Source organism: Chiroxiphia lanceolata, chromosome 9, assembly GCF_009829145.1.
Source record: "Chiroxiphia lanceolata isolate bChiLan1 chromosome 9, bChiLan1.pri, whole genome shotgun sequence".
Lineage (NCBI taxonomy): Eukaryota > Metazoa > Chordata > Aves > Passeriformes > Pipridae > Chiroxiphia > Chiroxiphia lanceolata.
Genome location: NC_045645.1, coordinates 5,789,299 through 5,801,943, shown reverse-complemented (window position 1 = coordinate 5,801,943; position 12,645 = coordinate 5,789,299). Strand labels below are relative to the sequence as shown.

The 12,645-nt window shown below is 44.4% G+C and overlaps 1 protein-coding gene across 1 annotated transcript; it reads left to right on the top strand.

Annotated features, from left to right (window-relative positions):
• The first annotated feature begins 397 nt into the window (after nucleotides 1-397).
• Nucleotides 398-9,960, top strand: ATPAF1 (ATP synthase mitochondrial F1 complex assembly factor 1). The gene is made up of 9 exons (XM_032696924.1): nucleotides 398-628; nucleotides 2,066-2,174; nucleotides 2,736-2,786; nucleotides 3,523-3,585; nucleotides 4,650-4,700; nucleotides 6,526-6,573; nucleotides 7,510-7,605; nucleotides 8,193-8,300; nucleotides 9,185-9,960. Exons 1-9 carry the CDS (start codon nucleotides 417-419, stop codon nucleotides 9,377-9,379), a joined length of 933 nt encoding a protein of 310 aa, XP_032552815.1. The 5' UTR covers nucleotides 398-416; the 3' UTR covers nucleotides 9,380-9,960.
• The last annotated feature ends 2,685 nt before the right edge of the window (nucleotides 9,961-12,645 follow it).

Sequence of the window (12,645 nt, the reverse complement as noted above, 5' to 3'; positions counted from 1 at the left end):
TTCTAGAACAGATGGATTGGTCACATAATCTGACCAGTGGATGTTTAGGATTGTGCGGAGACAGCGTTGATGGAAGCGTTCTAGGAGACGCAGGTGGTGGCAGTAGATGACCCATGATTCAGATCCATATAAGAGAGTAGACAGCACCATGGGTCTATAAGCACCGATCTTTGTACTGTTCTTCAGGTGTTTATTTCGCCAAACTCTTTTATGAAGCTTTCCGAAAGCACTGTATGCCTTTGCTAACCTGTTGCCTATCTCGCCGTCAATCTCACCATCCGAGGAGATGTACCGGGACTTTTAATCGATGCCAATAAAAGCTCACTCCCAGCCTGCGGCTGCGGCCGGTTCCTGGCGGGGCGGGCTCCGGGCTGTGGGCGGCCGGCGGGGCGGGAGCAGCGCGGGGCGGAGCGGCCATGGCGGCCATGGTGGGGCAGCTGGCCCAGGGCTGGGGGCTCGGGGCGGCCCTGAGGAGCCGCGCCGCGCTCCGGCCCCTCGGGCTGCTGGCACCGCCGGCTCGGGGGGTGCTGGGGCCGGGAGCGGGAGCAGGATCGGGATCGGGAGAGGCGGCGCTGGAGGAGAACCCCTTCTACGGGAAGTACCGCCACAAGATCCAGGAGCTGCGGAGGTGCGGGGGGGAGACGGCGCTGAGGGAGGGAGGGAGGGAAGGGGGCAGCGGGAAGGTGGGTGGGGGAGCTACTTTGTGGGCAAAGGGGGTGCTGAGGGAGCTGTTTTTTTAAAAGAGGGAGGTCCTTATATTTTAGAACTGCGCCCTCATGCGGAAATTGGTTAGTTTAGGCCTATGGCTGCCTCGAAGTTCGCGTGTGGTTGGCAGCGAGTCAGTGAGTGTCATTTTGGGGGAGGAGGGAAAGGGAGGTCAGTGGTGGGGTTGTCCCGGTGTCATGAGTGTCCCACGGTGGGACATTAAAATCTGAGGGCGGGGGTCCAACATCCTGGAGTTCCCCCCCCAAATCCGGGGGTCTCCCCAACATCCCGGGGGTCCCCTAAGGGTGGGGGAACCCCAAAATTTGGGGGAGGAAACGGGGGATTAACAGTGAGCTTGTGTCAGTGTCCTGAACATCCCGTGGTGGGACATTAAAAACTGGGGGGGGTCTGACATCCGAGGGGCTCCTCCCAGAGTCTGTGGGGTCTCCCCAATATCCTGGGTATCTCCTAAGTGTAAGGGAACCCCAAATATTGGGCGGGACACCCCAAAATGAGAGAGAGATGGGGGGAATTGCCAGTGTCGGGGATGTTGTCCATGCCCAGGTGGTCTGCTGATGTGCTCAGCTTGGTAATAGGTAGGTTTGCTAAAAAAAAAAAAAAAAAAAAATCAGAATTTTAAGTTAAGAACATGAATCAAATACCACAGTAAGCATTTTAAAAGGCCAAATGATGTTCAGCACCCAGCACTGCCTTCCACCTTTGGCAACCATTGGAGCAGGCAAAGAGTATTCCAGCTTCTAGTCTTCTGTCATACTATAGAGGAAGATTTGAACAGAAAATTAGTAGGTAGAAGCTGGTCTTATTTTGGGTGTAAGTCCATCTGTTGGAAAGGCCCCAGCTGGAACAGCCAGTAGAAGAATCATGGTTTTGAATTATCCCAATAAAGGTGGGTTACCTTACTTAGCAACAAAAATAAATGAAGCAAAAGACTTCATAGACTCAATCGTAGAACTGTGGAATGGTTTAGGTTGGAAGGGACCTTAGAGATCACGCAGTTCCAACCCCCCTGCCGTGGGCAGGGACACCTCCCACCGGACCAGGTTGCTCAGAGCCCCATCCAACGTGGCCTTGTTGGAATCCAGTGCCAAAAACTGAAATCCAAAGCCTTAGATCGTAGGAGATTCAGCAAATACACTGTGCAACAGCTTAGACAGTTTCTTAACACTGCAGTGATTGTCCCTGTTTATTGTCATAATTGAAAACTGAAATGTTTTAGTTATATGAATTTTTGTCTAGTTATGCTCCAAGGAGTTGGACTTGGATGACTCTTATGGGTCCATTCCATCTCAAGATGTTCTGTGGTTCCATTGTACTGTTAATGTTCCCTTTTCCAATTCAGATCCAGCCCAGATGTGTTTGAATCCCGTATGGAAAAAAGAAGTGAAGTGAAAAAGCAGCCTGTGGGATATTCCAAACAAGGAGAATTTGTCAGATGCATGGAAGAAAAGGCAAGGCCAATTTTCTTTGTAAATCACATACATTAAAGCTATGAAGTTATTTATATGGGCTCAGCATAATGTTACAAACTTGCAGTGCTCCAGTTCGTAGGAGCCCTGGAATTTCACTGTGTGGTGGCTAAAAGTATTGTTCTGTATTCCAGTGTATTATTTTTGCTGTATTTTAGACTGTAAGTTCCCTGCTGATGTCTTGATTAGGTGTTTAATTAGTTCCAGATCAGTTTGACCAGATGGATTGACACAATCTTGCATTTATCATTTTTTAGTGAACGCAAAAAAAGGGTGAAATAATATTGGATCCAAAAATGCATAATAGTTTGCTTTTAACCGATCCTTTCTGGCCTTGACATTCATAATTAACATTAAGTTATTTACTTCACTTAATCAGTCATTTATTTTATTAAAAATACACCGCAGGAATCTTTAAATATCTTAAACTTGAGCTCCCACTCAGGAGATTTTTCTCAGCAGCCATGTTATGATTGGCAAGGAAGGCAAAAAAATGGTATTAAGGCATTAGCTATAAAACTAAAGAAGAATGTTTTCTTGTAGGCAGGAGGCTTGGGCACTAAGACATCAAAGGGAGGATTCACAAAGGATAAGGTAAGGGAAACAAATCTAAGTGTTAGGAGGGGACATTGTGACAAATCAAGGATGTAGATTAACTTGTATTGCCACAATCAGATCTTCAGCCAAGAGCTCTTTGACATAAATCTGGTGTTCCTTATGCTCCATTTGAGTGTAAGATTTCAGTTTATTATTGGGATCGTGTTCAGTCTTAAAACTCCTGGCACTCTGGGTTTTTGTTAACCTGTTTTTTATTAACCTGTCCTTTCTCTATGACATCCTGGAAGTTCCTGCTAACTGGGGGACCTGTTCTGAACAGTAAATGGAAAGGGTTAAGCTGCTTTTACATCATGCAAATACATTTCCAATGATCAGCCAGCCCAGGGACAAGAGAACAGTTCTATTCTCTTTCACACTCTTGTGAAACGCACCTTCTGTGTAAATCTGCCAAAAAGCATCTGTTTGAGGTGGCTGAAGGCAAAAGGATGCAGCTCCACTTGCAGCCTCAGTAGAGCTCTGCACAACTGGAGCAAAGCATGTGCTGTGTCCTGAAAAAATCTCTCCTGCCTCAGTGTGTGAATCCGTTTTATGGTGTGTTGCTGCTGATGTTTTACTAGTTTATTTGGCAATTAAGAGGACTAAGTCACACTGGAAATTGAATTAAGTTCCTCTAGTTTGATTTTGTTTGCTGTAGATGCATCCATTAATTCTGGATTCTTACAAGAATCAGAGAACTGCCATCATGGCAAATTCTTTATGCTTTCTCTTGCAGACACTTGACTCAATTCTTAATGTTGAGATGGTGAAAGAAAAATCGGCGGAGGAGATAAAACAGGTGATGGATTTAAATGGATTTAAATGGAATAAGATTTGCTTCATATCTGTGCTTAATAGTAATCTACATGTAAGGATGGAAATTTTACTTAGACTGAAAAATAAAACACAGCTATGGATGTATGTTTATAAAAAGCATATTCACATGCATATCAATAGAAGAAGATAAAGTTTTATCCATCTAGGTAAGTCCTCCTAGGATGTACCTACCTGATAAATAATACATCTATAATATATCTGGACTTGAGTCAAAAAAATCTGTCACTTGGGAGCCTGTGTACTCAGACTAGAGTTGGTTAGGGTAAGGAGGAGCAGGGTGAGTCTATTTGTTTGAAGAGCAGTGTAAATGAAATTATCCTCCCTAATACCTGCTTGGCTTTGTAGTGTATTCCCTTTTATCTAGTTAAAAGTCACGTCTGTTGCGTGTTTCTGATATAGCTTGGGTTAGATCTCATGTTTCCTTTCCCCTATTTCTGTTTCACTGACTAAAAATTTTGCTGACAATTCTCATGAGTTGTGTAGGACTGGGGAAGAGCAACTGAAAAAGTCCTGAACTCTGGACTTTTACCTGTGCTTGTCCATTTATTAGGAACTATTAGTTTCTCTATAGGTATTGCCATCCTGCTGCGGTGGAGAAAGAGATGGTCACCACAGAGGAGCATTATGCAAAGATTTGTCTTCTGTTGAAAATGTTTTGTATGTTCTTTATTAAAAAAAAAAACCAAAACAAAACCACCAGCACCAGAAAAAAACACCTCTCAAACCCTCTGGAAATCATTAGTGTGATATTTGAGAATAATGTAAGAAGCACTTCTGAAGGCTAATACATCTTGAGCCACCTCTGAGCCCACTGATGATTTCTGTTACCTGGTTGAAATCTGTCATTTGGTGCAAGTACTCTGCAACCTTTCGAGGAGTGTGTTGCCTTAGCAAGAAAGTCAGTCAGGCTTGATTAAAAAATGACCTCTCAAAGTGCTTACAAAGGTTAGTTGACATTCTAAAGCATTTAATATTACTGCTAGATTCTGGATTTTAACTGTATCTCATCTCCTTGGTTTCCTACAGATTTGGAATCAGTATTTTTCTGCAAAAGATACAGTTTATGCTGTTATTCCTGTAAGTAGTTCCCCTGTAGTTATGCATTTGAAAAGCCAGCATGTAAAGCTTTCCTTTCCAACTGTGATTCTGTTGCTTTTAAAAGCAATCATTGAAGGAAAATGAGGTTTCAAGAACAAGCTTTCTTTCTGGGCTGAGTGATCTTACCACCCCAAACAAAGTCTTTTGTTTCCAAAAATGCATATCCCTTTTTTTTTGTCATTTGGAGGAGTCTCAATAAATCAAGTACTTTTTTCTGCATACCTGGCTTGAATTTCCAGGCTTTATTTTATTATGAGCATCCAATACTCTTCACAGGGCCCTCGAGTCTATATAGGTAGCATTTGTATTTTTAGAGTTACTTATTTTTTCTCAGAGTTGCTTGTTCCTTTCCCTTCTTCCCTGCAGCACAAACAGCTGACTCAAGGTTAATCTGGCAGTTCTGGAGCCCTTGGCTGGTAACTTGCACGTGGATAATCACGTGTGCCTTTCTTTCATACGTTTACAATTATTGGCAGCACTGTCTTTAGTTGAGATTGCATGGTGTTTCCTGTGATAAGATCATATTTCTTATTCTTGATAACTTTACCAGATGTTAATTGGTCTTAGTCTGTGTTAGGCTGAAGGAGGGGTTTTTTTTTCTGCTTTTGGGATTTCTTTTTATTCTTTTCTTCAGAGTCATTCTGCGATCGCGATCTCTTAAATCTGCCTTTTCACAGCTGTGCACAAACCGTGTGTTCCTTGAGTTCTTGAAACCTCATTTAGATCTGGGCTCTGATTTGCAATTGTATTTGGCCCTTTGAGCTGCAACTGTGGTCAGTGGGAGGCTGTATCCTAAATGTATGATGTGCTGGATGCTCTGAAAATGGCAGTGTGGGATTTGAAGACAAGCAGCTCTGGGTTTCAGTTTTCCCAACGTGTGGATGTTGTGAAAATAGTTTGACTTGCCCATTTACTGTAGCAGAGGGCCAAAGCCAGGGATTCCAGTTAAGATGATGTAGGTCTTTCATTAGTGGGGCTGGCACTGTTCTTTGGTGCACTGTTTTAAGAGAAGCTTGCAAACTTTTTAAGGCTTCAATGCAAACCAGATCCCAGGCACGTTAGGAAGCAGTTCATGGTGTCATGAGGGAAAAAAAAAACCCCTTTGTCTTTTGCCAGAAGCTTTTTGTTGGCTGGAAGAAAGGCCTTTCATAATTTCTCCAGTGCTCTGAAGTACACACAGAGGAATTGCTTGTTGATGAATGGCATATGTTTTCTTTCCTGAGCACCTTAGAGTAGGTATTAATATATGGTGCTGGGAAGCAAAAGATTTGGGGGAACACAGAGAACACATGAATGAGACTGCCAGGTTTCATCAGGGCTGACCAAACATGCTTGTGGTTTTAATATAAAAAAGAACTAAGTATATTATTTGAGTGAATATCTTGACTGCAATTTTATACCAAAGAACAGATGACTATGATGTAAAATCCACAACCTGGATATGCTGGGATATGTTGTCTTGCTCGACTGTTGACACTATGTGATGCAGTGGAGGAATTACTGAGAGAGGATGTAATGTAAGCCTGAGGCATGGGGCCCCTACCTCCAAGGAATAAATCTTTGGATCAGAGGAGTTTGCTGCTGCATTTTAGGGGACAGCATTGTGAAAATGGGATACCAATGACGTTTAGGTAACTAAGAACTAAATACAGTTTTCCATGCGCTCATCGTTAGCTGCTCCCACAGTGTGGGACCTCCTCCAGGTAGAAGTTGTACCCTGCAGAGGTTGATGAGGTGATTTTGAACAACTCTGCATCCACGTTTGTGTTGTGAAAATTGAATTTCTCTTTCTCCTTCCCCAAAGGCAGAGAAGTTTGATTTAATGTGGAAGAGAGCCCAGAAATGTCCGTCGGTGCGTATGGCAGAGACTCGCCGCGCGTGGTTGTGTAGCTGCAACGTGGTGCTTCTCCTCTCCAAAGCCTAAGTCATAAACTTTTGACCCTCACGTATTCTGATACTTATTGTATCTGTGCAATTAGTAAAACCCAGGTGTTCAAATACTTGTCTTAGTGTTCAGATAAAGCAGTGGCCATTCATATGTATTAAACAGTTTGATCTAGATAGAAGAGATGTAGGGTTGAGGAAACGGGAGCACAGAATCTCCCAGGGAATGGAGACTTTACTGGGTTGATGGATTAGCCCCATATATTTCACTTGCCAAGAGCAAGATCAAATATATCTGGCTTCCCGAGCTACTTGGAGATTGGAAAGTTATTTATAGCCTTAAGTGCATATCTGTACAGTGCACTGGCATTTAGTCAGGTATCCTGCATGTTTTTCTGCTCCCATGTTGTCCTTTCCCTTGGTGTGGGAAAATGAGCAAGTCTGTAGCCTATGGAGCCCAACAGGCTGTGAATCTCCAGAGGGAAAATGCTTGCTGCCTGTTCTGGAGCAGTTGGTGAAATTACAGGATTAAATACTCTGAATGTTCTTTACCTTCCGTTTGACCATTTCTGGTGTTAATTTTCTAGGCAGGAACAAAAAGGTCAGAGTCTGAATGTTCTCCACTGTCCTTTCTTTTCCTTTGTGTGTCTCATAAAATACTGTTAAAAATATGTGCTAACATCTTTGCTAATGAAATAACACCGATAAGGTAATTCTGGTTTATTGTCTGCTTTGAAGTTTGGTTCTTGTTGTCCTGTCACTCCTGGTGGGGCAAAGAAACCCTTTTTTCTGTTGTGGTTCTCTCCCTAAAACATTAATGCTGGAGGCCAGTGTGACACAGGCATCATTTTGTTCTATGACAGGGAAAATTGGTTTGGTTTTTTATTTTATCATTTCTTTGCAGTTTCTCTATGCCTTGCCAAGAAAAGAAGGTTATGAGTTCTTTGTGGGGCAATGGTCAGGAACAGAATTACATTTTACTTCCCTAATAAACGTTCAGGTGAGTGTTTGAAATAAAAAGTCCAGAATTGGTTTAAGATCCAGAAATATACAATATCAGCATATTGCAGTACAGGGTGTTTGCTAAATAGTTTAACCAACAGGTTATCTAGCTTAACTGGAAAAGAATTATCATGAAAAAAATGCCATTAGTTTTGAGTTAATGAGTAAATTAATCACAGGTAAATTAGTGAAGTTATGAGTATTAAGTGTCTCTAATCTAAATGAGAATGAGGCAGAAGTTCAGTAGTCTCAAAATAGAAGCAAGAGCCAAACTTTTTAGAACTGTTTGTGCAAGCTGCTTAAAATAGCAGTAGATGCTGTAAGATGAAATATCTTTCTCAAAGTTGTGGGTTCTTTTATATGCAAAATGGTCTTTAGTCAAGAAAAAAACCCCAATCTAATTCTGCAAATCCCTTGTTTTCTGGAAATACCATGAATAATGAACTTTTAATTCAAACAGGCCCTTAAGCCCTGAAAACTGCCTCTGTGGCAGTTAATGCTCAAAGGTTTGTAATCAAGCACCCAAATCTGCAGTAGAGCTGAAGTTTTTTGTGGGATACTGACAGGTTTCTTTCTCTCCTTCAGACCCAAGGTGAAACAGCTCCAAGCCAGTTGGTCTTGTACCACTATCCCGAGCTGCAGAAGGAAAAAGGGATAGTACTAATGACAGCAGAAATGGACTCCAAGTTCTTGGTAAGAGAAGTCTGCTCATTGCCTTCCTTCATTTTATGCTGCAACTCCTCCTACAGTTTTGAACTAAAACCAAATTATAGTGAAGTCTTTGAAAGACCCTTTGCCATAGAATGGTCTTGCTAGATTTCTTTAACCTAATCTACTCATGTTAGGGAAAGCTAGAAGGGAATCATCAGTCTTTGGTGATTTCAGCTCATGCATTCCCTTTCTTTTAATTTGGATATTATAGTTTATTGTTGTAGGAAAAAAAAAAAGCTTCTGCTTTTTACCCGTCAACAAATTAAAACAGTGTTTTGAAGGTTAATACTATATTTGTCAAAGCAGGAGACCTCCAGAGCTGTGTTTGGTTTCTGTGTGCCTGTGTTCTCTGTGGGGGTGCACAGTTAATTGCATATCTGCACTAGCACAGGGCCTGGACTGATGACACTGGGGATTGTAGTGGTGGAACAAGATAACTAAAATATCCCACCTCTAACTGACCTACTTACACCTGTTTGGAAATGGTGAGCAGCCACTGGTAATGCTTTTGCCCTGTTGTATCTCAGAGTAAACAATCAATCTTTGCAAGTAGGTCAGCTGTAAGAGGGGAAAGATGAGGACTCGGTGCATCTCCAGTGCCTTAGAGTGGGCAGGGATGAGAAAAGACACATTTGACCTCTGAGGCCCCCACACAGCAGGGGAGTGGTTAAAACACACAGTGCCAAAGTGTGTAAGTAGGTCAGGAACAAGAGGGAGGTGGTTTGCTGAGATTTGCTAAAGAAAGGTGACTTGGAATTGAGCCATCTGATGTGTAGGACTGTGGCCTTTCAGCTGCTGAAGTGTTTTTCAAGGGGACACTTAAATCCCACCGTGGATGGTAACAGGTCCTTTGTTTTCACTCACAGGTGGTGCACCAAGCCCAGTGCTTGGCCAACCAGGCACAGCTCTTCTATGCCACCGATCGTTCCGAGACCTACGAATTAGTGGAGACCTTCAACCACAGATCTAGTGAATTTAAATACATGTCAGTTATAGCAGAGCTTGAGCAAAGTGGACTTGGGAGGGAACTGAGACCTGGTCAGGTTTCTGACAAGTCGTAGAGCCTGAGCTGCGGGTGAAGTGAGCCAGCAGCAGGCAGGAAGGGGGTCCTGCATGGGGTGCTCCTGTCTTCTTTGTTTCGCAAATTGGGTTTGGCTACAGAAGGGATCTGGAGACATCCTGGGAATGTGACAGTGCAGCCTGTCTGGCACTGATGCAAGATGAGGACTCGGGCCACTTGAATGACAGTAACTTAGTGCCAGAATGGAGCCCTGTACTTCAGTGTAACTTTATCAGAAAGAGCCGTTTTCCCCGTCCTGTAACTTCTGCTGCCTGCTGGATTTTTGAACTCTGAAATAAAGTGACAGAAAGGGAGCTATGTAACGGGCTGTACTGACATCAGGAAAGAGATGACAACCAGTGTTTCTTCTCAGTAAATGCATTTTAAATGCCCTCCACCATTATAATTGCATGGTCCAGTGCTTTTTAATCTGTGTGGAATTTATACAGGCTTGTCCATCAAGAAGAAAGAATAGGAGCAATGGTGTAAAACAGATGCCTCTTTGTTTCTTTGTGAGGTTTCTTACACGGATGTATACTGTGGTCTGAGTTTTTCTCAGGATTAAAAAACAGAGTGACTATATTTGTTCTGGGAATTTTCTGCTTCTTAATCGATACATTAATTGGATCCTGTTGCTATGTTTCTGTCTTTGAGCTGCTATTCCTGGGCAGTATGATGATAGGAACAGGGGTTTATTTTTGTGTATATTTTTAATAGGGTAGAGGAATTATGGCCTGTTTTACAGACTTAACTTTTCTGAGACTGGCATCTAGTCAGCCAGCTCCACAAATGGTATTTGAAGGGGCAGAAAATAGCTCTTGTTCCCATTTCAGGAAAGGCACTATCTGTAATAAAAGCAAGATGGACTGGAGTAGTGACAGAGAACCACCAACCATGAGCAACAGCTCATGAAAAAAATGAATATGGGGAGCTGCTTTAACACAGCAGTGTTGGTAAGAGCCTGGCTTTACAGACTGTAGCAGGTTTGGGTTTTTAAACCTACCTTCAACAAAAGAATCCCAAAACATTCATGCTTTGAGCTTCTCTTGTTTTCCTTCCCATCAGAGGCAATCAGCAGGTCTGTGGACAAAGACACAGTGCAGCAGTGGGACATGCAGCCCATGTGTGGGTTACCAGCACTGCACAGGGAGAGGAGTAAACACAGGACAGCCAGGAGCTTCCCAGGAGCAATGCTGAAATACTTCCCATGTCTGCATCAAATCCCTGGCACTAACTTGCCCGTAGCACTAATTATTATGTCCAGGCCACACTGCATCCTGTCAACCTGCTGGGGCTGGCAAGCGTTCCCTTCTTTGCCAAAGAAAAGGAGGCAAGAAGGGCATGCTGCTTGTCTCTCTGTTTTTTGGGCAGGGCTCATGTCAGATTTTCTGTGTTACCCTTAGCCACGACCTGATAGGGAGGTGTCTTAGTTACAAAAGTTTCCTACACTGTTTGCTAGTGTAGTTGTAGGATCCTGTTGCTGTAGTACTCATCGTCATTCTATCCTTTCTCAGCCTGTTCTTTGGACTACATGACCTTTAAAAGGTCCCTTCCAACCCAAACCATTCTCTGATTCTCTGATGTGAACACTTCAGTTAAGCACTGAATGTAGACAGTGTGTTTTATTGTTGGGAGTTTATTTTAGCAGCGACTCCTATACATTGGGTGTGAAAATCCCGTCCATCCAGGGAATTATCACAGGTTTTTAGAAGAGGCACTGTAAGCTGCAGAGTGGACACAGGCCCCTGGGGCTGGCTATGGCTTTGTGCAAACCAGCAGCTGTGCCAGATTTAAGCCACTAAAAACTCACATAGAATTTGTACGATTTGATGCACTTAGGATCTGTGTTGAGCCTAAAAAATAACACTCTCCGGTAGAGAAGGTAACTGTGGGAATCATGTGCCATACAGCCACTAGAGGGAAGGTTTGTCTCCTTATTCTAAGCTCTGGGCACACACACAGCTTGCCTGAGCCTGCTGCTCAGCTTTGTGAACTCTGAGTTTTGTGCTGAAAACCATGGAGATGTCCAGGCTGCTCCTGTATGGTCAATAACATGGTGGGCTGCACTGAGTTAGGCCAGTGGTTCTGCTAGTCCAGTGTCCTCAATCCTACCTGAGCTGCCCTGGAGAGAGCAAACATCCTGCAATAATTTTCCAGGTTGCTTTACTGATTTCCAGTCATTCATGGGCCAGGGTCTTCCCAAGCTGGATGCATCTGTTTTTAGTAGCCCTCAAGTGGTCATATTCATGGAAGAGAAGCCCAAGCCTCCTGGTGGCCCTCTGTAAAGTTCAGCCCCTCCATCATCCTGCAGCAAGGACTCCATGGCTGAACCAGGTGCTGTAGGAGCCACCTCAGTGCTGGCTGTGGTCTGCCTCCAGCTGGAGGAGAGCCCAGGGCTAGGATGTGGCAGGAATTCCTGCTAGGAGTAGTAGAGCAAGTTTTGCAGCCAGAGGCTCTTTGTTATCAGCATCTCAAACCCCCTGGCTTGCCCACCCACCCCTGTCACCCTGGGGAGATGTACCCCTATGTCAGCAGGGAACCCAGAGCCTGTCCTGCTCTCCAGGGAGACACCCTGGCTTGAGGAAGGCAACAGTCACAGCAATCAAGGAAGTGCAGATTGAAGGATGATGTTCTTACCCTCACTTAAAACGCTGACTCCAGTGCTTTTCATCTGTGCCTGGCTTTTTCCCTGTGCCTTAGAAAATGACTCCAGTGCCCTCTGATCTGCAGCTGAACAAGTTCTCACTCTCTATCTCTGAGTTTGTGCAGGACATGGTGGAGCAGGAACGGGAACTGACTGTTCCCGACACTATGTAGCTGAGTTGAACTTTTCTGGGCACGTCTTTTGCCTCTCTGGGAATAACCAGAGCAAAGCCCCTGCTCCCTTTGCTTTGTCTTGTGGTCTGCACAGGCATGCAGCGTCTTCAAACCCTGCCTGGGAACAGGCACCTCCCTGGCTGCTGACGGGGCACTGTGCTGATGGGGTGTGTGCTGTGCTGGGCATCGTGTGGCCAGGGAGATCCCAGCCCAGTGCCACGGCTGGTGGGGGGCTGGCAGGGGGCTCACTGTGCCCACCCTCCCCCCCCAGCACTGCCATGTCCCGCCATGTGAAGCTGCACTGCTGCCTTGGGCCTCTTCCTGTGACCCTCCATGAGGTCCAATGGAGCCGCCCAGCGCTCCGGGCTTGCTTCCATCCCTGCTTCCTTCCCCCTGATAAATTCAGCCATGCACCTGCCTTCAGGAGTGGGACCAACTTCCCCCTCTTCC

Coding starts and splice junctions, on each gene's coding strand:
- ATPAF1 (XM_032696924.1), top strand. CDS start 417: ATGGCGGCCATGGTGGGGCAGCTGGCCCAGGGCTGGGGGCTCGGGGCG. Junction 2,787..3,522: donor GAGGATTCACAAAGGATAAG/GTAAGGGAAACA, acceptor TTTCTCTTGCAG/ACACTTGACTCAATTCTTAA. Junction 4,701..6,525: donor CAGTTTATGCTGTTATTCCT/GTAAGTAGTTCC, acceptor CCTTCCCCAAAG/GCAGAGAAGTTTGATTTAAT.